This window comes from Hylobates moloch, unplaced genomic scaffold, assembly GCF_009828535.3.
Source record: "Hylobates moloch isolate HMO894 unplaced genomic scaffold, HMol_V3 SCAFFOLD_5, whole genome shotgun sequence".
NCBI lineage: Eukaryota > Metazoa > Chordata > Mammalia > Primates > Hylobatidae > Hylobates > Hylobates moloch.
In genome coordinates, this window is record NW_026652280.1 from 33,031,632 (window position 1) to 33,056,390 (window position 24,759).

General features: G+C 49.0%; 1 protein-coding gene across 4 annotated transcripts in view; it reads left to right on the forward strand.

Moving 5' to 3' along the window:
* The window catches only part of LOXHD1 (lipoxygenase homology PLAT domains 1), a 197,232-nt gene that overhangs the window by 131,295 nt on the left and 41,178 nt on the right, over positions 1–24,759 (forward strand). Inside the window, exons 25-34 of one of the 4 annotated variants that reach the window (XM_058438393.1) lie at positions 87–251; positions 3,665–3,846; positions 7,562–7,678; positions 8,686–8,848; positions 12,704–12,858; positions 17,112–17,321; positions 17,428–17,563; positions 19,006–19,214; positions 20,033–20,218; positions 23,048–23,175. In XM_058438393.1, coding sequence (XP_058294376.1) covers positions 87–251; positions 3,665–3,846; positions 7,562–7,678; positions 8,686–8,848; positions 12,704–12,858; positions 17,112–17,321; positions 17,428–17,563; positions 19,006–19,214; positions 20,033–20,218; positions 23,048–23,175 — 1,651 coding nt within the window. Of the gene's footprint in view, positions 1–86; positions 252–3,664; positions 3,847–7,561; positions 7,679–8,685; positions 8,849–12,703; positions 12,859–17,111; positions 17,322–17,427; positions 17,564–19,005; positions 19,215–20,032; positions 20,219–20,619; positions 21,016–22,260; positions 22,429–23,047; positions 23,176–24,759 lie in introns of those variants that run through there. The other 3 variants (XM_032151710.2, XM_058438392.1, XM_032151713.2) reach the window with 3 other exon arrangements.

The window sequence follows — 24,759 nt, forward strand, 5'->3', positions numbered from 1 at the left end:
AAGGATGTCAGGAGTCCCTGAAGTTAGCCACAGGAAATCATCTCTGCTCAGGTCCTTGATGGGTTCTGTATCTCCTCTCTCTCTAGGCAAGGCCCCAGGCTGGTTTGTAGACTGGGTAGAGGTGGATGCCCCATCTCTTGGGAAGTGCATGACGTTTCCCTGTGGCCGCTGGCTGGCCAAAAATGAAGACGACGGGTCCATCATCAGAGACCTCTTCCATGCAGAGCTTCAGACGAGACTGTACACGCCATGTAGGAACCACACACGGCAAGGCCAGCCCTTCTCTGGGGCCCCATCACCAGTTACCCCAATTCAGCCCCAGTTCCTCCTTCAGGATTGACTGTGGGCCAGGCCCACCTTGAAGATTTTGGTCTTTCATCCCTGTCCTGAATTTTCTGAGCTCTGTGGGGGCTGTGGGCAGAGTTCTGGATACAGGAAATGAAAATATGAAATTTATTCTAAACTCCACTCCAAGCTAGCTGGTGACAACATATAGAGAGCCTAACCTCTCTAGGGTTCAGATTCCTCATCTGCAGCATAGAGGTAATAATGCAGGATGATAGCAATATCCAAAAGGAAGAAAGATAAAGGTCTAACTGAGGAATCATTATCAACCCTGTCACCAATCCTTACTCCAGTCATTAACATGCCAAATAAGTCAGCAGTATAAGATTTTCTTGGGTGGTATACGTGACTGCCAGCCCCACAATGGCTTGAAAGGGCCCTCACTGTGGGTTGAAGGGAAACACAGCCTGGACCCTGCCAGACCCAGAATTCAAAAAGAAGGTGAATGTAATTCCCTTTTCTAGCTAAGGGGAAGAAGGGAAGGGAGTAATTTAGTGAAGTTTTGACACTTCCTTTCCACTGTCATCATCAGAAAGAATGTATTAAATGTTTATAGACATGTAAGTACGTAGTACTATGTACTGGGAATCAAACTGAAATTAACTAAACTCTAAAAGTCTGTCTGAATTTGGTAAAATCTGAATAAAATCCAGAGCATATAATTTTTTCTAACTAAATAATAAACTGTACCACAAGATTTCCCCCAAACAACTCATACTTAATAGCATGTATCAGTGATGAACAATTTTTTGCCTAAAGCAATAAACTGAAATGAACAGATCATCAAAATATCTTCTGATCCAAAGTCTAAAATGAAGTGACATTTCTCTGGCTGGGCATGCCCAAAGCCAGCCCTGCATCCAGCCTCTATTCCCAGGAGTCACCTGCAGGTGAGGACAGACTCTGGCCTGAAAGATGTACATGGGATTGGCAGCAGCATTGGGTGGGACCCTTGAGGACAAACATATCCATTTCTCCCTACATGCCCTAGGACACGCCATGCCAAAAAAAAAAGATAAAGAGTTTGTATGGTTTGACTTTGAATATGTTCAGTTCCAGCCTGATATTAAAACTAACCTAAAGGGTGAGCTGTTCCTGCCCAGAAACTTCCAGGGGTTCTCCTACTGCTGGCCAGTCTCAGGAAAGCTCAGATTCTGTTGCCAGCTTTTCTGTTCAAGGCTTTCCAAGTCTTGGGTCAGGGAGAAACCCCAGAGGCTCAGAGGAAGGAACTGTATGCTGCAGAGATGACACCTCTGTTACTGGTTGAGCACCCGGTAGGGTCGAGGCTGTTTCCCTTCAACCTATAGGCGAGGGTCTTTTCAAGCCATTGTGGGGCTAGTGGTCACCTCCGTGGGCTGTCCCTTTCTGTTGCCTGTGGCTAAGCAGCAGTACTTATCTCTAGTTCACAGCAACAAGACTCCTAGAGGCTGACCATACAGGCTTTAAGGTCAGACAAGCCTGGGTTGGAGTTCAAGTTCTACCATGTGACTTTGGGCAAGTTACTTCACCTCTCTGAGCCTTGGTTTTCTCATCTGTAAAATGGAGTGTAATAATACCTACTCCCTCGGGTCATTGTGAGGGTTAAAGGAGATAAGGACCATAGCATGCTCAGTACAAAGTCTGACATGTAGGAAGTACTTAATAAGTGATAACTATTACTACTATTACTACTGCAAGTATCACTACTACAGCCCTACAGCAAAGTAACTATGATGATAAATGAAAGCAACATCTTCATCTGGAGAAGGTTAGGGCCACAAGAGAGAAGGAAGCTTCTATTGTGACTCCTTTCAAGGGCCAAGATTACAGGATAGAGTAGACATCCACTAGAACTGTTTCTCTCGGTTTTCAATATTCTTCTTTTTTTTCTTAATTTTTTTTTCAGTTACTGTGACCCAGAGTAAGTGTACACATTTATACGCGTATGCAAAAAATAAAAATGTCACAAAAATTGTACCCTCATTATGTGTGATATACAGTGATATTTTTCTATTAGATTTTTTCAATTCCACATATTTTTTAAAATACTGTTGACAACCCACTAAACTCGTTTCACAACCTGCTAATGAACTAACATATAGTTACTATAGCAATACATTGTTTCAGGTGGTCTCAAACTTTAGTATAAAGTATGAGTTAAATATTTAGATCCCTAGACCCATCCTGCAGAGAAACTAAGGCAGGGCTTGCAAATCTGTATTTTTTTTTTTAAGAGAGAGTCTCAATCTGTTACCCAGGCTGGAGTGCAGTGGCGTGATCTCAGCTTACTGCAACCTCCACCTCCCGGGTTCAAGCAATTCTCCTGCCTCAGCCTCCCAAGTAGCCGGGGCTACAGGTGCCTACCACCACGTCCAGCTAACTTTTATATTTTTAGTAGATACAGGGTTTCACCATGTTGGCCGGGCTGGTCTCGAACTCCTGACCTCGAGTGATTGGCCTACCTTGGCCTCCCAAAGTGCTGAGATTACTGGCATGAGCCACCACACCTGGCCTGCAAATCTGTATTTTTAACAAGCATCCCCAAAAGTTTCTGAAGCAAAGGTCTTCCACCCATGCATAGAGACATACTGGTCTCTATTCACACTGGTGGCTGCCCACCAGGAAGCTGCTTGCTAAAAGCACTGATTTGTCAACCCTCTTTCGAGGGGAGATAGTCCCTGGTGGGACCAAGTAAACCCTGGTGCAGCCCTCGCCTCCTGCTATCCCCTCCCCTATAAAAGACCTATGTAATATGATGGAACCTGAATAAGGGGCTGGGTGTGAGGTGGATGGGTTGGGGCAGGCAGGCCATCTGGGAGCAAGTGAGAGACTGGGAGCAGGGGATAGGGAGAAGAGTGAAAGAATGCTCACTACCGTAGACTGGCCGATCCAATCAGCAAGTTGCCCCCTGAAATCTAGTGCTCTTGTTTATGGAGTCTCTTCAGCGAAGCACCCTGTCGAGGGCACTTTACAGACAATGGACACTGAGGCTTAGATGTAACTTGCCCAGATTACACCAATGGTCAAGACAGAGCTGGGATTCCAGCCTGAGCTTGTCAAATTCCGAAGCCTATGCTTTCAACCAGTCTGCTACATGTGCTCTGGGATGTGAGAGGCTCACACACCCTGGTCTGAGGGGGTGAGGGTTTTCCGTGGGGGCTGGGCAGGACAGGACCCCACCTGCAGTTGCTAGGCAACCTTGTGAAGGTCCAGGTCCCTGGGCAGCAGCTCCCCAGTGCAAGGGTCCGGGCTGGTGGTGCTGGTGAAGAACTGGCTCTCACCATGTTTGTTTTCTGTTCTCTCATCCACTCTGGCTTTGCCCTCTGACCACTACCCTCAGTTGTTCCTTACGAGATCACCCTGTACACCAGTGATGTCTTTGCTGCTGGGACAGATGCCAACATCTTCATCATCATCTATGGCTGCGATGCCGTGTGCACTCAGCAGAAGTATCTGTGCACCAACAAGAGAGAACAGAAGCAGTTCTTCGAGAGGAAGTCTGCCTCCCGCTTCATTGTAGAGGTACTTGGGCTCAGCAGGCTGTCCAGGGATGGAGTAGGTCAGACAGAGGGAGAGGAGAAGCCCTACATTCAGGGCAGAACACATGCCCTTCATCCTGATGCACTGCTATTAGAGAGGAAGGTGGGCAGCTCATCCTACCTTCCTGGGCCTCAGTACATCCAGGCAACCAGGGGAATGGTGAAGCTAACCCTGCTCCTCCTGGACTGCTGTCAGGATCAAAGGCAATGATGAGAGACAGGACTTGGGAACACTAGAGGCATAAAGCCAACAGGCCTCTCTAGAGCTTCCAACAATAGACACTTACCCACAGGTGGAACATGGCTCCCAGACTTGCTGGTTGTGGGGTTCTGCTGATACTGCTAGCCAGGGAGAGGTGGAAATCCCACCACCAGTGGTCATGGGCTAGGGTCTCCTGCTCAGCTCTCAAGCTATGGTCAAACAATTTAATAGAGAAGAGCATTCTGTATGTTCCATGGCTTCCCATCAGGTCTTGACAATGGGGCTGCTGTTGTTCAGTGTTTACTGTGCATGTAGGTCATAGCACCTTGGAATCCATATACTTCAATTTAGTGCATACACACTGTGCCTGCCCAGTGTGCTCAGCTGTGCACTAGGTTGGGTGGGAGACACAAGAGAAGGGGAGAGCTCAGATCCTGCCTGAGAGGGGCTTACGGTCAAGTTGGGGACCCCAGTCCTGCCAACAAAGGTAATGAGAGAGTCTGGTGATGGTCATTGGCAGGGACCCTGTGGGTCAGAGGGCACTGTCATAGGCTAACTCACTTAATTATCATAAAAACTCTGTGCTGTAATTGTCCCTATGTAAATATGTGGAAACTAAGGCACAGAGTAAACCTCTTCCCTAAAACCACACAGCTAGGATGTAGTGGGAGCAGGATTGAAACCCAGGAAGACTGGCTCTGGAATATGCACTCTTAGCTACTGCAGTAGACAAGCAAATGGACTGAGCTTACTATCACTGTTTAGAGAAGGGAGAAGGCTCCTTGGAAGAGGTGGCTTTGAGTTGGATCTGAAAGGGGGCATTAGCAGGGACAAGGAGGAAAGGCGTTCCTAGCAAAGGGAACAGCATGGCCAACAGCTCAGAGGTGGAAATAAGCGTGTGGCTTGAGGTTTGACTAGAAGCCATGGGAGGAGTGTGATGTGACTTGGATGGACGGCAGTAATGAAGCAAGACTTAGAGGGGTAGTGCAGGAGACCCTGAAGGAGAAAAGCCAGGAGCCTCAGAAGGCTGGGCCCTCCAGGCAGTGGGATCTTTGGAGATGTGCCCCTTATTTTCTGATAGGAAACAAAGCCCAGGGCACCTTCCTTCTTCCTGGGCCAGTCTCTATCCCAGGGGACGCCCTGCTCTCTTCCCACCTTCTCTGGAGCAGTCAGCACTTGTGGGAAGGTCTGTCACCTTTGCTGAGTCTTTTAACGAGAAAATTTAAGGGTGATTCATTAATCCACACAAAGCTAACGTCTCATCCACCCAAGATGTCATGGTGTGTGAGTCATCCAGGCCTGATGCCGTCAGCGGCTGAGGCTGTGATCACACCTCGGGCATGACTTCCGGGGAGTTTTTATCAATGAAGTCCCCGCTAATAGACAGCTATAATTTGCCAGTAATTTTGTTGCTTTTTTTTTTTTTCTTTTCAAATCTCTCTGTATTTGGGGGGAGTGTGAGAGCTGGGAAACAAATGAAAGGGCTTTGACTCCTGGCCTCTGTCTCTCTGCCCACCTGTGTCCCTCTCTCTGCACTTCCCTTTTCTGATTGATTTTCAGGTAGGAGGTAAAACGCTGAATTGCAGAGTCCATAACCCTGGATCTGACTGTGGCTCAGCCACTAACTCAGGATGAAGCTGCTTCCTCTCTCTGTGGCCTCCTCCTAAGAAAAGGGGTTGACCAGGAAAAGAACAATAATAGCTAAGAGTTATTGAGAACATCCAAGGGCCAGCACAGTTCTAAGGACCTGATGTGTATCAACTCATTTAATCTTCATAACATTTCCAAGACATAGGTAGTATGATCATTCCATTTTACAGATGAGGAAATAAAGTGCAGAAAGGTTAAGCAGACTTACTTAAGGTGTCTTAAAACAGCAGAACTGGGATCTAGACTCAAGCAGTTCAGTTCCAGAGCCTTCTCTGCCTAATTCTTTCACCTTCCAGAATACTAGGGTCCCTTCTGATGCTGATGTCCTCTGAGTCTTTCTCTGAGGCCCACCAACCATAAGTAGCTGTCCCCTAAAAGCCACATTGCTCTCTGAGGGGTTAGAACTGAGAAGGCCACCAGGCGTGGTGGCTCACGCCTGTAATCCCAGCACTTTGGGAGGCCGAGGTGGGTGGATCACCTGAGGTCAGGAGTTCGAGACCAGCCTGGCCAACATGGTGAAACCCTGTCTCTACTAAAAATACAAAATTTAGCTGGGCATGGTGGCAGGCGCCTGTAATCCCAGCTACTCCAGGGGCTGAGGCAGGAGAATTGCTTGAACCTGGGAGGTGGAGGTTGCTGTGAGCTGAGTTTGCGCCACTGCACTCCAGCCTGGGCGACAACAGCGAAACTCCATCTCAAAAACAACAACAACAACAAAACGGAGGTGGCCATCCTGTCCCATGCAACTTAGTGCTTAGAGGGTTAAGGTCACAGAAGCCAGAGATTCTCCTCTGCATCCCATACCTGGAGGCTCCAGGTGGGAGAGAGAAGATGTTGTAGCTGCCTCATCCCCCGCCCAGTTCAGGGGCTCACCTGGCACACATGTATCAGCTTCTTTTTTCAAGGGACTTTCATGCACACCATCGTGGTTAAGGCTCACCACTGCATTATGAGAAGGCCTGGCTGATTTTATCATACTCATTTTGCAGCTAAGGAAATACTCTTTTGTCCTTGCAACCAACGCTTATTGAGTACCTAGGTCATAGGCATTGTTCTAGGTTTTCGGGATACAGTGCAGCGCAAAATGGTGCCTGCCTTGTGGTTCTCAGAGGTGAAAGAGATGGTAGGTGTCACACAAATAAATGAAAACTTACAACTATGAGAAGTACTCCAAGGTGGGGCTCCACTATGCAACAAGAGCCTGTCATGAAGAAAATTAACTTTCTTGGGGAGGTTAAGGGCTTTCCTGAGGAAGTGATCATTGAGTTGAGACCTGGATTACGAGATTGAGCAGGCGTGGGGTTAGGTAAAGAAGAGGAAGGCAGAGAGGCAAGCAAAGCATGTGCAAAGGCCCCGTGGCAAGGAATGTGGAGTTCGAGGGACTGGCATTTCTATGTGGGAGCACAGAAACGGAGTGGCTGGAAGGTGGGGGACTCTTAGGGGCCTGGGGCCTTGAATAAGTCAACTTGGCAAGACAGGAGCATGGCACAGCCAGAACTCATCTTCTGCTACCCAGTTCAGTTCTCACACAGGGGATGAGTTGCTACAACAGTGAGCAGTGGCAGATGGGGAGCTGGGCTCCACGCTGAAGAGGGGTCCCCCTCCCAGAGAAGGTTGATTAAACCAAGTTCTGGAGTCAAGGCTGACTTTAAGAGAGGGGACATAAGGCATGAGCGTGGCATGTGTGTCAAGGACAATGGGAGCTGACCTGGCTGGACAGTGGAGACGTATCAGGAGGAAGTGCAAAGGGACTCAGGATGGATGCCCTGGGGAAGCAGGATGTTGCCGAGGCCATACTTTCCTGGATCTTTCAGCTAACATCTGGTGCCTTATCTCTTTTCCAAAGTTAGAAGATGTGGGAGAAGTCATTGAAAAAATTCGGATTGGCCATAATAACACGGGCATGAATCCTGGGTGGCACTGCTCTCACGTGGACATCCGCAGGCTCCTCCCGGATAAAGACGTGAGTTTTTGACTGGTCTGTCCTGCTGTTTCTTTTGTCTCTTTCCAGGGCAGGTTTAAGGCAAATTCCCTGTAAGGACCTGCTGGCTAGATGAGCCTTATTGAGATAAAAATCTCATAATGAAAATTCACCCAGTTCACTCAGAGTGCAGAAACAAGCTCTGGTCCCAAGCAGAATTTTCTAGAACCTGGTTTAGTGGTCAAGGAGGAGGGTCTGGGCATGTCTCTCCTCCCCACCTCCAAGGCCATATTACTAGTGATTGACCAGAGTGCCCTTCCTGTAACTCAAGGTCAACTCACATAGAAAATCCACCCCAGACAACTTTAAAAACATTCTGAAGCCACAAAAGTATAAACATAGGAGATCTCAGCCATAGCTATGGATATGAATGAAGAGGGAGCAAATTTTTTTTTTTTTTTTTTTGAGATGGAGTCTTGCTCCATCACCCAGGCTGGAGTGCAATGGTGCTCCGCCTTCTGGGTTCAAGCAATTCTCCCGCTTCAGCCTCCCAAGTAGCTAGTTCTACAGGCACACGCCACAATGCCTGACTAATTTTTATATTTTGTTAGTAGAGATGGGGTTTCACCATGTTGGCCAAGCTGGTCTTGAAATCCTGACATCAGGTAATCCACCCGCCTTGGCCTCTCAAAGTGCTGAGATTACAGGCATAAGCCACCATGCCCAGCCAGAGGGAGCAATTTTTAAATACAGAGCACCCCCCTCCTCTTACCCACTGAATCTGAGTCTCCAGGATGGAGTTCAGATACCTATTTTTAAGTGACCCTGGGAACCCCAGCCTTTCAGAGCCAAACTCTGATGTGGCTGTGCAAGTCTTTAAGACTGATCTACTGAAATTGGGGCAAGGGGCTCTCCTGTGGCTTTTATATTGTTTATGGGGCCCCATGATCCTTGTCCTTGGTCTCCATGAGTATTGAGATGCTGAAGAATTCCTGAAGTTGGCAGCTTTCACATTAAGGGCTAATTTTCCTTTTTCTGCCTCACCCCAGGGTGCAGAGACCTTGACTTTCCCATGTGATAGGTGGCTTGCCACCTCCGAGGATGACAAAAAGACCATTCGAGAACTGGTTCCGTATGACATCTTCACTGAGAAATATATGAAAGATGGGTCCTTACGGCAAGTCTACAAGGAAGTAGAAGAGCCTCTGGACAGTAAGTGTGGTGTGGCCACCCTCATCACCACGGGCAGCCTCCAGGACCCCTGGTCCTCCCGAGCACATGCCCTGTGCCAGGCTGAGCCTCTTCACCCAGGAGGAGGGTCTGTTGTTACCTCCACTCTGTAGAGAGGGCCACTGAGGCTCACAGAAGTTGCATAATCTGCCTAAGTGCACACAGCTAATAGATGGCTGAGCTAGTCTTCAAAGTCTCAGCTGTCTCACTCCAAGGTTTGCGCTAAAATTCTTCCCTGGTCTGACATTGAGATGATACATCCAGATAAGGGGAATCCTGTTCCTGGTTTATCCTTGTCCCTGTTTTCTCCCTGCTATTCATTTATTTGCTACCAATCACTGGCTTTGGCCTCTCTGCTCTTGCTGGACTCAGCTGTCCCAACTTAGTATGAATCAAGAAACCTTCTTGATTTATATGTAACTGAAACCGTTGTGTATTTGTTCTCAGTAGTTTGGCATGGCTCTAGAATGTCCAAGGTCCTGAGTTTCTTTTCTGGATGGGCTGGTTAACGTGTCCATTCTTCATCAACGTGGTTTTCTCTGAAGGATTTGCATCAAACTGGCCACCCATTTCTTGTACTTCCTCCTCCTTTGCTTTTGGTGATACCACCATATTCTAGTTCTCTTCCTACCTCTCTGAAGTGTTTAGAGTGCTGGTTTCTTTTCTCATGCTAGATAGTATTCCTCAAGGCTCAGTCCTCAGCCTTCTCTTCTCCTCTCTTTCTACATTGTGTATGTGTACACACACACACACACACACACACACACACACACACACACACACCTTTTCTCAGAACACATGGACAGAGTCATACCTCTGTTTTGACCAGTAATGGCATCGTCCATGTCAATCTCCATGTTATTCATGAGCCATTCAGCTCTGAATTATCTTGAACTATTTCACAGTCAAATTCATTTGCAAAAAACAGTCTTTCTACCCCTGATGATAGAAAAGGAATACAGTGGATCTCTCTAGCAGGGCAGCCTACACAGATCAAAGAAGCTCCAAAAGCTTGAAAATCCATCTTAAATTTGTTGTGTTGTCTTCTTGGAAAAACTGGAGTAAAATTTAAAATTCTGGGCCCCTTATGGAGACAGGAAGACAGGTCTTTCTGCCCACCAAGTGGATAAGACACCCAAAAGACAAAAGGCAAACACCATCTTCCTTTTTTGTCACTGGAAATAAAACAGCTATAGCTCTACCTTTCCTTTAACCTGAGTTGTCGCCCAGAAATAAAAATGAGTGTTGCCTCAATAGTGTGACTCCCCTACTCCTATCCTTTTCTCCACATAGTCTTTGCTATTAAATCTGGGGATAACTTCGTTCTCAACTTGGACTCCAGAGGATGCCCTGGAAAGCTGTCCCAGGAGAGCACTTGGGCTGTTCTGTGTGGATAACACACCACAAAACTCACTCTGAGCTCGGTGATGTTTCTAGGGAAACATCTCTCCACGGATGCGCCGGGTGGCCTGGGTGGGACGGGGAGGGAGGAGGATCCAGAAATAGCTGGCTCTGACTGCACTAACGCATTGCTCAGCACCCAGAAGCTGAATCAGTTTTCCTAATTCCCAGAGGACTGGAGAAAGCAGCAGACGAAGGGGGAGTGAGGAGGCCATTTCATCCCAGCCCCTGGGGACACAGCATCCTGCTCTGGGACACAGGCTCCTAGAAAAGGTGTCCCTATAGGCCCATGCCACTTGTGATTAGCTCACATATGGAGTAGGCCCAAATGCACAGCTAGAAAATGGATGGGGGGGGAAATGAGGGGGAGGACCGTCGACTCTCGTGTCTAAACTATGACAAGTTTCCTAATGTCACCGCAGGTCAGTATTAGCAAGACAAGCTTAGGTAACATTTAGACAATAAAGAGAGGATTTTCTTTATTAATGTACTGTGTGAAATGCTGACAGGTTTCTGCACTGAGCTGAGTGGGGCAGGGTGGGGTGGGAGCAAGTGTGGCTGGTCCCTGGTTTCTGCCCCTGGCGGTGTCTTTGACCAGCCTCTTCAGGTCAACTCTCACAATGCACCCAGGAACTTTGAAGGGTAGTGGCTTGGGCAGGGCCACTGAGACAAGGAAGATGGTTGGGGAGAAGGTTTGGAAAAGGGACGGGGGTTGCAGGAGAGGGTAGAGTTTAGGTTTGAACATGTGAGTTTATGATTTTGGGGTCTGGTCAACGTGGAGACGCCCTCTAGGTAATAAGTGTGTGGATCCGAAGCAAAGGAAGGACCTGGGTTGGAGGCAAAGACTCAGAGAACTCAAGGAAGTGCAAGATGAGAGCTGAGAAATGCAGGTGGAACCTGGGAGGCCTTGGCATCCAAGGCACGGGTGGAAGATTAGGAAACCATAAAGCTACCCAAGGAGTGTCCAGCCACACAGAAGGAGAGCAGGAGGGAATAATGCTGCAGAACCCAGTGGAAAATAAGAAAATCATGGGAACCCTGCTGTGGGTGTGAATGTGTTCCACAGCCATGGGGACAAGCAACTCACATCACTTTACTTATCTAAATTTAATGAAATGTGGTTCTGAGCCCACTTGCAAGGGCTAATAAGAAAGCCCATCTCATTCACAGCAGGGAGGGGAATCCCCTTTTTGAGGGTCTTCTAGGAATCCTGAGGCTCACAGGAGAGGCCTGGCCCTTAGTCCAGGGTGAGTGCCACTCCCAGCTGTGCTCACTGTCACACAGTGTCACAACTAGCTCTCCACCAACACACAAGTATCATTTCTCTGGGTGGCCAGAAACACTCCTGCATGAATCTGGCTTTGTCAAAAGACCCTCTGTTCCATGCTTGAGGCCCCCTTCAAGCATCAAGTCCACAAAGAAGCCCAGCTGTCACTTCCCTATAGGGTCCCTGTGTGCAGGTGAGGGGTCCCTGCGGCCCACAATTACTCCCGAATCCTCACTCCCTCCCAGGACAAGGGAAGTTAACCTTCCTCCCACTTTGGCCACCTCTGACTTTCAGCTTCCATTTCTCACCTTGGGGATAATCCAGCCAAGTCCCCTCTTCCTTGGCCTGAAACTCAAAATCTCCAAAGACAGAGGATACAGAGAGGGGCCAACCAATTTTTAGCCTTCATAAAAATGCAAGACGAGTCTCCCTGCTAATGAGAAGGTTGAGAAAGGAGATCTTTTATTTTTCCTTAAATTAAAACAGCAGAACAAAAACAAGATACCATGCATTTTTATTTTTCGTAATAATAATTTAATAATTGTGACACCAATATTTATTGAGCCTTCCCTATGGGCCATAGGAGACCAAGGAGAGGGCGGCAGTCACAGTGGCTTTGGTGAGGAGTTGACCTGGACCGCTGGGGCAGGGGAGGGTGGCAGTGGGTTGGAGAATAAATGAACATGAGGAAATGAACAGAGGGGAAACTGTTCTTTAAAAAATATTTTTTTTTCTATGAACCACTTAGAAGGATCTGGTGTTGACACTGGTCACCCTCAAATGGGAAGGCATTTTATTGCCATGTATCATGGCAGGTAGATTTAGCAACCACAGTGTGGACACATCTCAGGTAGTTTCTGAGTCTTTCTCCGTGTACACTACAGACAGCTATATGGGCAGATGGTTTGAGGGGTGCTAGAAAAAAGTTTATATTTTTGGGGTCTCATAGAGCCTACCTGGGTCTAGATCAGATGAGCACACTTCCCACTGGAGAATCCACATGGATTTGAAGCTGAATATGCATAATTGAGCAAACAAAAGGAAGGCATTAACCCCTTGAGGCCTAGGCCAGAAGGTTAGCACCTCCTACAAATCCAGTTCCCCAAGACCTAAAGCGCTGTCACCCTTTTCTTCCCCTTGTCTGTCTGTCTGTCCCACCACCTGCCCAGTTGTGCTGTACTCGGTGCAGATCTTCACAGGGAACATTCCTGGGGCAGGGACGGATGCCAAGGTGTACATCACCATCTATGGAGACCTCGGGGACACTGGGGAGCGATACCTTGGCAAGTCAGAGAACCGGACCAACAAGTTCGAGAGAGGAACGGTATGAGGGGCACACGGAGTTTACCCTCCTTCCCTCCTCCCCAGGCCCAGTGATCTAGGTGCCAGCTCTTCTTGGTTCCCGGGGACATCCAGGAACTCCATGGGGCATTGTGCACACTCATTTGGGCCTCTGCCCTTGCCCTTCCCTTGCAAGTGTGCCTTGTTCCCCTCTCCTAGCTGATGCACCTACCCTGGGTCCTGCATAGGGGATGAGGTGAAGCAGAAGGCCGGCCTTGGACAAGCAGGAGGCCTGCTGGAGCTCCAGGTTGTTGGCTGCATGGGGCTGGGTCATCTTCAGAAAATCCAGTTCACTGTGCATGGTTCATGAACGTGGAGGTGAACACTGCAGAATGGCAGGGGCTGTGCTGACAGAGACTTGAACTGTGGGGTGGAGAGGGGATCTGGAGGCCTGGTTCTGCTATCAACTCCTTATCTGCTTCAACTTCTCTGGCCTCAGTTTCCTCATCTGTAAATTGAAGGGTCAGATACGAATTGGCTAAATTGTGTTGTGTACAGCCCCAGGTGGCTCCAAGGCCCTTGGGAGCGGTGGAGACAGGTGCAGATGGACACCCCACTCCCTCCCAGGTGGATCCACTTTGACCTGGCCTGTTGATCACAGTGCCAGGCAAGCCCTCTGTTAAGCAAAGGGTTCTGTGGCTATAAAAAGGCTTGAAAACCACACGACTGGGTGATGTATAAGGCTCTTCCAGCTCTGACAGACTGATTTTACAAAAACACAGGAGTCTCTAAGGATGGGCTTTATGAAACTTCCCTTCTCACAAGCTTGGCTCCCCTCTCCCCGCCTCTAATCCTCCCACTCCGTGCCCTTTCTGGCATGCCCCCTGCCCCTCCTCGCACTTGCTCCTCAGCCTCCTTTCCTTCTCCTCTCCATGCACTGAAATCTGCCTGAAATCCCCACAGGCCAGGCTATCTCCGCAGGGAGATCAGGTTAAGGGGATTGGCTCCTAACCCGATCTGTGCTCTTGCCGGTGGCTGTGCATGTCTGGGGATTTCATACATCAGCCAATGGGTATTTATCAAGGGTCTCCTTAAACCTGACCCTCAGCCAGGCATATCCCTTAACATTGAACCACTCTTCTAGTGAGGAGGATATTAGCCCTGGGACTAGAAAGGTGGGTGTCATCTAAGTGGGTCTGCAGCTGGCTGGTGACCCCATGAGTCAGACACTGTGGAAGGAGCCCCAGCTTGGCTGCCAGGTCTCCAGGAGTCAGACCCCCCAGCACTCCCATTCACTGCTTCACCAACCAGATAGAAACCATTTACTTTTAACTTCAGTTTACTGCATCTGGAGCAGGAATAGTAATATGATTGCTAATTAGACCTCTGGGCTGAAAAACAGGACAAGATGTAAGAGCATGTTGTACCAGGAAGAAATAATCTAAAACACACACATTCATGTTCCACAAGAGATCTAATTGTTCATTGCCCTTACAAAGTAGGTAGAAGGAGTCCTATCCTCCTCTTTCCATCTTGCAAAAATAGAATGCCAAAAAGGTCAAGTGATTTATGTGATTGTCCCTGACTCTACACTAGGGATATTATTTATCAGGTCCCCAGATGCTAGGGGCAGGTCACCTGAGCTCAGATCCTGGCTCTGACACTTACTAGCTGTGTGATCTTAGACAAGTTACTTAACATCTCTGTGCCTCCTTTTCCTCCACCCTAAAAAAGAGTTAATTTTGAGTTACTGTGAAGGTCAACTGAATAAAAAATGTGAAGTGCCTAGAACCATGTCTGGCAGGCAGGTAGCTCTTTGTGCTGGATATTGTCAAGCCTTGGGAAAGCTCACCTGTCCCCTGCCCTAGTTGACGCCTGGTGTTGATGCCTGGTAAATGCATTGTAAAAGCAGCAATGTACAACATACAGCTGAGAGGTCCATTTTTATGCATGGCTTTATTTACAGACTCTGGCAAAGAATAGGCATTCAATAAATATGGATTAAGTAAATAGATGAATGGAAGTATAAATGAAGGTGATGCAACCATTCCCTTCTGTGTTCAGATTCCGTTTTTTTTCTTCCTCTATCTCAGCAATTATTATGTTACAAGAAAAATTCTTTGCCCCATTCTGCCCCATCACTTTCTTCACTTTTCCTCCAGTTTTGATGCCCCATCAGGGGAGCTGGAGCAACTTCTGGCTCAGTTACTAACCGTGTGACCTTAAGTTCACTGCTGAGTATCTAGAAGCTTCCATTTCTCTGATCACTCCAGAATATGGAAGTCATCTTGGACACCCCTCTCCCTGTTGGAAACCCCTCCCCACCTATCTCCAATCAATCGCCAGGTTCCAGAGTCTTCCTTCTAAATAACCTCAGATCAGCCAAGTCTGCCCTGTCTCCACTCAGCCTTGCCTCATCTCAGCTCGCTCACTGAGCCAGCATGGTCTCTCTGCTCCAGGCCCTGCCATCCAACCCACCCTCCAGCTTCCTCAGTTAACCTGTCCAAAGCTGACCAGTCACTCTGTCACTTCAAGCCTGCAAAGGCTCCCCATGGGTCCCAGATCTGCCCTGAGTCCTTCATGGGATTTGCAGACCTTCATGGCCTACCCCCACTGGCCTGTTCAGAGTGCCCTCTGTAGACCACTGAGTGCAGTTTCCAGAATGCCTCACCCTCTCTCCTACCTGAGCATCTTTCCAAACATTTTCTCTGCTTACATGTACATGCACCCATAGAAAATAGGTAAGCCATTCCATGGTATTACTGTTTTACATAAAAGGCATCATGCTATATAAACACTTCTTTAACTTGCCCTTGGCGTGCATGGCTGCCTTGGAAATGTCTCTCTGCCAGGGTATTCAGACATAGATGGAAGTGACTCTTCTCTATAGCCACTGCACACACAACTTTCTGCAGGAAAGGCTTTACCAGTTATTAACCACTCCCCAAGCACAGGACCCCAGATGGCTTCCAATTTTCCACTGTAAAAATTATCTGTGATAAACATCCTTGTGCAATGTGAAGGTCTTCCCCCAGGACAGATGCAAACAAGTGGAATTGCTGTATCTCAGGGTGGGCCCATTCTTACTCTGGTGAACCCAGTGGATTGCCAGCACCCCAGGACTGCTCCCATCCACATCTGCTTTTGGCTACACACTACTAGCGGCTATTTACTTGCAGCTGCCTTGGCCGTGGGCTGTCCCCACCTGAGCTGCCTGGAAAGCCCAGCCCCCCAGCTGCAGCTTAATGCTGACACCTGGAGACGTCTGTCTTCCTAGGCCTGGCTCTAGTCCTCACACAGGTTGTTGTTCCCACCATCTGAGCTGGAATTACCCATCCCCTCCTCTTGCTGCCTGGACTGTGGGGTCCTGGGGGCAGAGGGCATCCTATTCTATTCATCTCTGGATTCCTAGGGCTCAGCACAGTGACTCACATGGCACCTGCACTCAGCAAATCTTTCAGAAGGAAAGTAGGTGTCCCTCAGTGTCACCTGTCCCCTCTCACCCTCCTCAGGCTCCCATCCTGACTTCCCACATTCAAACTCTGTCTTGGCCTTGTCTTATTCAAAGCCTGGGATCCACACCTCACTGAGCTCCCCTCAAAGAATCAGCACACAAGAGTGGAATGTCCACTTGACTGAAGACAGACTCAGGGATACAGATGAGGGCCTTGTGTCACAATCCCCACAAAACCCCCTTGAGCCTGCGTTCCAGATGTTTGTCCCTGAGTCCCTCCACAGCCTTGCCTCCCCCAGAGCCTCACCTCTACTGCCTCCTCTCCTGCAGCCCAGCCTTACTGGCTCATCCAACTCCCTCTCAGCATCTCTCAGGGAATTTCAAACCCCCTCCCATTACTCAGAAGTTCATCTCTAGAAGAGCTTTTGCCCTCCGGTTGCCACAGCTGGACTCATCCCCAATGCTCAGCATAGCTAAGGAGTCTGGGAACAGGACCAGCTGACCACCCCTCCTCTGCCTCTGCCCATGACCTTCAGGTCCCACCCACCTTACACAGAGGAGGCTTCCAAACACCCACAGGCTTCTCCCAAAAGGAACATGGTGAAGGCAGTTTTCTCCATGGCAGCACGCATATAAGTGGACTGCAAAATGGGACCACTGTGGATATGAGGCCTTGGACCCCACAGGCTCGGTGTTGGGGATTTGGGCTTGGAGGGCTCTCCGGCAAGGAAGGTCTGTTCAGCGCAGCAACTGAGGGAGATGGAAGGTCCCAGAAGGGTGGGGCTGGAGTGGGTCGAGTGGGGTGCACCCCCCATCTGAGTCCCCACATCTGGGCTCCCCAGGCTGACACCTTCATCATTGAGGCCGCTGACCTAGGCATCATCTACAAGATCAAGCTCCGCCATGACAACTCCAAGTGGTGCGCAGACTGGTATGTGGAGAAGGTGGAGATCTGGAATGACACCAATGAGGATGAGTTCCTGTTCCTATGTGGGCGCTGGCTGTCCCTGAAGAAGGAGGATGGGCGACTCGAGAGGCTCTTTTACGAGAAGGTGAGGCAAGGGGCCTATAGGGCCTGTGGCCATCCTCATGCCTAGGGGAGATCCCTCGAGGTGGAGGTGCTGGAGCTGCAATTGCCAGTCCTGCTCTCCCACACAGGAGTACACTGGGGACCGCAGCAGCAACTGCAGCAGCCCTGCTGACTTCTGGGAGATCGCCCTGAGCTCCAAGATGGCCGATGTCGACATCAGCACAGTGACCGGGCCCATGGCTGACTACGTTCAGGAGGGCCCAAGTAAGCCAACCAGGGAGCTCTTTAGACGGGGGCCAGGCACATGGAAATGTTTTAAAGCAATTCTTGGATGAGCCATTCTTGAGCCCCACCATCACCGATGACATATCTAACACTTAGTCATTTACATAGTTTACACACATATTACCTGTTTTATCCCCAGAACAACCCTGCAAGGTGAGAGGGCAGGGCTAAGCCCCCTTTGCAGATGGGGAAACAAAGGTTAAAGGAAGTTAGGGTGAGAATGAACATCTCTTACCTGTCACTAGAGCATCACACAAAGCACTCAGCCATGCAAACTTAAGGCATGATGTGGTGGTGAAGGCAGGGGAAGAAGTCCTGAGATGGTCATTTGGGGACTGAAGTTCCATTTCTGGTTCTGACAATAAAATATGTGGCCTTGGACAAGCCAGTCTCTTGGCTTCAGTTTTTTCTTCCTCCATAAAACAATATCATAATTCCCTGGCAAGTTCATTGTGCTAACCAGATTTTTGAGATAAGGCAGTTCTAAATTGCCTATCGAACATTTGAATGCACTACCCTCATAGTCAGTTCTCTTAAACATAAGAGTGTGACAACCACGCTATGCCCCTCCAGGAGGCCACATAGTGGCCTCTGTGGAGTCAGGCAGAGAAAGTCAGTCTGCTTGCAGTTTACCTTTTCACTCTAATAGGACCGCCAAGAAAGTGCCTTACCTCAAGCGCTAAGATCACCTGTGGAAAGGCTCCCCCTGTAAAGATAAAATAAGGCCATGTGCAAGTAATTCCAACCAGGAAGAGACAGTTTGGAAACTTTTCAAAGAGATACAGATTGTATAACCTAAAATCCACTATACCAATGTCTCCTTACATGTCATAACCACCCCAGCTGCAAGACGCATGGATAGTTAGTGGGAAACTACGACTCTATGGACACTACCTGAGCAAGTTTTATGCTGATTCATCTGGTGTGTTTTGGAAATTGCTGTCTTCTAGGACTTTCATTCACTGTGTTGCATATATGATACATTTTTATTGTTCTTCTTCAAATTCCTTCTTTCTATGAGACCTTGCTTTTGCCAACAGCATTTTTGTTGACCATAGGGAGCTTTTTGCATATAACGCCTATACGTGGTGAGAGGTTATTTTTCTTATCCTCCTTCACATAATAGTGCTAGGTTCAAGTAGGATAATTGGTCAAAAGAGATTTTAGAAGCTTGACACTCCAAACAAGTGACAAGAATGCTGTCTTTGGTCTGCACGTTGGGAGTTAGCAACTCCCTCAGTCCTTGGAGAGGAGACACACACCACAGATAACTTACCAGTCTGAAGGGCTCGTTGCACTTTGTCTCTGAGCAAGGAGGTGAGATCAGTGCCCTCAGAGGTCACTTCCAAATCTGTAAGCCTATGAGGCAGTGCCTTGTCCACCTGGTCTGTTATGAGACTGGGCCCTGTGATCTCTTGCAGTTATTCCCTACTATGTGTCGGTCACCACTGGGAAGCACAAGGACGCGGCCACTGACAGCCGAGCCTTCATCTTCCTCATCGGGGAGGGTGAAGAACGTAGTAAGCGCATCTGGTTGGACTACCCCCGAGGGAAAAGGGGCTTCAGCCGTGGCTCTGTGGAGGAGTTCTACGTCGCAGGCTTGGATGTGGGCATCATCAAGAAAATAGAGGTGCTGGCTTCTCGGGGCCCCATGATAGTGACCACCCTAAGGATAGACAGAGCTGACCAGTACCTGGGTGGGTGGGGGAGTGCAGGGTGGGAAGAACAGCCTACCTGCAGCACCTCTTAGAGCAGGTAGCAGAGGAGAACCAACTAGCCAGGTGACTTTGGGTGAGGCACCTGCCCCTCTGTGTGTTTGTCTTCCACCCACCCAGTGGGAATGTTCTGTGTATTAGTTTCTATGGCTGTGTAACAAATTATCACAAACTTAGTGCCTTAAAACAACACAAATGTATTATCTCACAGTTTCATGGGTCAGGAGTCTAGGTGTGAGTTAGTGGGGGTCCATCTTCAAGATCTCAGTGGGCTGAAATCAAGTTGCAGCCAGGGCTGCGATTTTATCTGGGGCTTGGGGTCCTCTTCCAAGCTCACCAGTTGTTGGCAGAATCCATTTTCTTGGAGGTATAGGACTGAGGACTTCATCTCTCAGTGGCCCACCATTCCCCACCATGGGGCCCTCTCCAAAACCTGGCTTTTTTCTTGTTCAATAGGAGACAATCTCTTCTGCTGCAAATATCTCCAACTTCTTCACCTCTGACATCTAGACATGCTTTTCTAAGGGCTCGCCTGATTAGGTCCAACCCACTCAAAGTCACCTGATTAGAGGCTGTAATTATATCTGCAAAATCTCTTCACCTTCATGGGAGGGACCTGGGCCAGCAAGTGCACAGCACACTGGGAAGAAACACTGAGGGAGGGGGCTGGGCAGGGAGCACTTCCTTCCCAGTTGTGCTCAGATTGTCACAGATCAGGTGTGTCTCCTCCTAGTTGGGCCATGATGGGGCCTCCCCTGAAAGCTGCTGGCTGGTGGAAGAGTTGTGTTTGGCAGTGCCCACCCAAGGCACCAAGTACATGTTGAACTGTAACTGCTGGCTTGCCAAGGACAGAGGCGATGGCATCACCTCCCGTGTCTTCGACCTCCTGGATGCCATGGTGGTGAACATCGGGGTGAAGGTAGGGGGGCACTGTGAGTGTGCAGTGCATGGCCAGGGCAGTGCAGGTTGAGATGGGGAGCAGTAGGGGAGACAGAAGTGAAGAAGTAGGAGACTCATCACTGGGGCATCCGCAGGCGCTGCAGCCTAATGTGCTAGCCAGGTGTACTTTGCTAGGAGCCACAGACTGAACTCTCTTCTGGTCTGCTGCCGTGTGACCTTGGGCAAGTCATCTCATTTCTCTGGGCCTTGGTCTTCCCATACACTGCTTGGAAATAATGCATCCCTACTACTCATGGCCTGTTCCATGTAGGGTCTTGTTGAGAATTAATGAGATCACAATTCATGAAGAGCTTTGTGAGGAAGCAGCTCTATGTAGACAGGCAGGGTCATTATTCACCAAAGGATCCACCATCAACAGCAGTAGAGTGGTGATAGGAAAGACAGCATCTGGGATACTGTGAATCTCTGAGTCTCACGGTGCAGCCAATGGTGTCCACACAGTACCCTCCTTAACTGGAAAAGCCTGGAGGGCAAGAGGTCTGAGCTTCGGTCCTGGCTCCATCTCTAACTGGCCAAATGACCTGGGATAAATTATATAAACACACAGGTCAGGCCAGGCAGGAGGCAGATGCCTGGTGCTAGGATCTGAGGACACACAGCCATTTGGTGGCCCAGAAGCCTCTGTTTCACCTGACCCTGTGGGTTTCTCTTTTTGGCTTATGGCTATGGGGTCAACAGAAGGCCCCAACCCTTATCTCTGGTACTGAATCAAAACCAATGGGCTTCTCGGACCAGGTCAGAAGCTGTCCCACAAAGGTAAGAAATCACCTGGACCTGAGTGTGCTCTGCCTACATTGTATATGGAAACAGAAGTGGGGCTCTAAAAACCTTGACAGGCAGGAGTGTGGGGGCCTGCCACTCTCCTGCCTCTCGCCTGCTGGCAAGTCAGAGAGCAGCACTTTCTATAGCACACATCCTTCCCCCACCCCCCAGACATCTCCATCTGTGGCCAGACGGTTGGTGTGGGTGAGCACACAGTTCATCCAGGGACCTCCGCCTGACCCACTTCCCAGCCTGTGTGTGCCTCTGTGCCACCGCCCAGCACACATGCACACCCCACGCAGTGCAGCTGCAGCTCCCTTGGAGCCCTTTAGTCCAGGAAAATCCAGACCTACACCCATTATCCATGGCACAAAGGAACACAGGTTTGTCACTTTACAAAGAACTGCAGGGTTCTTTGGGCTGGCCATCTCCCCAGGACACCTGATATCAGACTAGAATTACAAGAGCACTGTTTCTGTCTCTTTTTGGAAGCACACTAATTACATAAAAAGAGATGTGTCTGTGTAAAGGAAAGATGGATGCAGAGAACACAAGAGTCGGACGGACCAGCTCTCAGGGACCAGTCTCCATGGGGCAGCTGAAGCACTCATTTTGATCATTCTATTTTTTATGCCTGCCTGGATAAGAGCAAAAGAGTGTCAGGCTCTCACTTTTGTTCCCAGTGGCTCCTCCTGCCCATCATGAATGCCCTTGTTGGGTGGCCTAAGGGGATTTTCTTGGTAAGGCAAGAGGCTCTTCATCCGTTCCCTCAGCAAACATGTCCTGAATTTCTCCTGCGGGCCAGGCCTGCACAGAATACTTCAAACCTCACAGTGTCCTGGCAGAGATTCTAGATGCTGCCTGAAAAGCACGCAACTCCCACCAGGCACAATGATGGGGACATGACCGCTGTGATTAATGGCTCCGGTTTGGAGGTCCAGGCTTCTGGGTAACGGGGACCAGGCCCCTGCACAGGTGATAGAGGAATGTAGCAGCCTCCAGAGAAGGGACACACTGGGCCAGGTATGTTCAAAGGAGACGGTCAAGATGGCCCTTCCCCAACCGTGTGTCTGAGCCTCTCCTGAACCTTCAGACTTCACTGTGAGTCCAGGGGCACTTGGTGAGAAGGAAGGGAGTAAGAATCCAGGACCAAAGAACATTCTAGAACATCAGTGTAAGTGCTTTCTCTTGCCACGAGGCTGCCTCACAGAGGAAGAATCGAGGTGGGGGCTTGGTGGAGGCACACCAGGAAGAGCAGGCTGCACCTCACCCTCCAGTGGAGACAGAGGGCAGACATTCTCTTTGGAGCACACCTCAGGCTAAATGGCAAAACCCCAGTCTCAAGCGAACATCATGGAAGTAGGGGATTGTCCCACTTCTCCAGTGGCTTGACGCAGCGCTCCCTCTGTAAGAATCACTCCCGATGGCACTCCTCATTCGCAGCCACAGGGCATGTGCAGGCTGTGGCATGAAGGGGAACTGACACCCAGAGCTTTGGCTGCTGCTTGGGGCCACACAGGTGGCAGGTGTAGCACCAGGTGCCATGTGAATTGTCAGCAGCTCTCACTCTGCAAGGGAGCTTATCCCTATTTTACCACAGGGGAGCAGAGGCTGGTGAGGTCGGCATCTGCCCAGGTCTAACAGCCAGCATGTGGCAGGTCTGGGATTCACATGGAGCTCTGGAGGGCTCCAAAGGCCACTGTCCTGCCACCATGCGCTGCTGGCATGGCTGGACTTAGGTTCAGCTGACAGAGTCAGTTAACGCTGGGCTTTCCGTCATGTTTCTATTGCAGAAGGGCTCTCTGTCAGAACTCCTTTCTAGGGTGAGACTGGGCACAGTGAGGGATATAAGAGAGTGACAAGGCTGCCTCTTGCTATCCAGGCATTTACAGTTAATTTGAGGAAGGGCTCTTTCCAGAGCTGTGGAACTTGGACAGCGTGTCTCTTTCTCTGGTGAGACTGATGCAGGTCAGGTGGGGTTGGAGGGTGAGGCTGAGACTCAGCACCCACATTCCTCTCATGGCAGGTTCTCTATGAAATGACGGTGTGGACAGGGGATGTGGTTGGCGGGGGCACTGACTCCAACATCTTCATGACCCTCTACGGCATCAACGGGAGCACGGAGGAGATGCAGCTGGACAAAAAGAAAGCCAGGTACCTGGAGGCGGCCCCTGCCCCTCACCCCTCCCACATTCCACTCTCCCCCTCTGCCCCACCCTGCCTTCAGCCAGGCTGATTCTCACATGCCCGCTGGAGACCATGAGGCCTTCTATCCTCTGCCTTTGTCTATTCTGTCTCAGTACCTTTCTCTTTCAAGGGCCAGCTCAAATCTACCTTCCCCAGGAAGTATTCCTTGATCACCTCTACCCATAGCATTTCTTCTTTCTTTCATCTGGTACTCAAAATTGTTTATTGTAAGGTTGGTAGATTAGTTGATGGTATTGTATCATTGTTAATGTCTTGGTTTCATTAATTGTACTATGGCAATATAAGATGTTGACATTAAGGAGAGCTAGGTGAAGGGGGCACAGAAGCTCTGTTCTATTTTTGCAACTTTTCTGTAAGTCTCAAACAATTACAAAATAAAATGCAGTCAATTTTCAAAACATTAAAAAAAGATTGAACACCTAGTATATGCCAGGCACTGACTCAGGCACTGAAGAGATGATATAACCAAGACAAGCGTCCTTGTACTTATAGAGCTTAACCTAAGGAGGGCAATAACAGCAACACTAACATTTATAGAAGCTTCTTTTGTGCCAAGCATTGTTCTATAATAAGCCATGTCTTGATACACTTAGTCTTTTCCACAACCCTATAATAACAACCCAACTATTATCATCCCCATTTCACAGGTGAGAAACTGAGGCACAACAAGGTAAAATCATATGCTCAAAGTCCTATGGCCGTTAAGCTGTGGCACTGCAAACTATACCCAGATGGCCCCCAGTCCTAATCACTCATTAGTGATTAGTAATGACATTAAAGATGACCCTCCTGTAATACTCACTGTCGGTGCCATCCCTTGGATTCCCAATTTAGACAGTCCTGGGTTTGGGCTGGTTTGCCATGTTCAGCCACTGTCCCCCAAACATCCCTGGCCCCTGACATCTTAAGAACCAGAGATGACAGACTCAGAGCCTAAGCTTAGCATTTTAAAAACCCACCCACAGCAACTTGCCTCTGAACACACAGCACTCCTTCCCTTAGCTGGAGGGCAGGACCCAGGTGGCTTCCTTTCTGAGCCCCTCATACCTCCTAGCTCTTGCCTTGCTTATAGTAGGCACTCAATACTTCTGGATTGGGGTGGTGATGAGGACATTGTGGATGATAGTGAGGATGGTGATGTGGATGATAGATGAGGACATTGTGGTAATAGTGAGGATATTGATAGTGCTGAATGGTAGGGATGATGACTGTGATGATGGTAGTGATGACTGTGATGATGGTGATAGGGATGAAGGTGATGATGGTAGGGATGATGATGTTGATGACGGTAGGGATGATGATGATGGTGGTGGTGGTAATAGGGGTGAAGGTGATGGTAGGAATGATAATTGTGATGATGGTGATGATGATAATGATGGTGATGATAGTGATTATGATGATGATGGCAGTGATAGGGATGAAGGTGGTGATGGTAGGGATGATTGTGTTGGTGATGATGATGATGATTAGGATGGTGGCGGTGGTGATAGGGATGAAGGTGATGATGGTAGGGATGATAATTGTGATGAT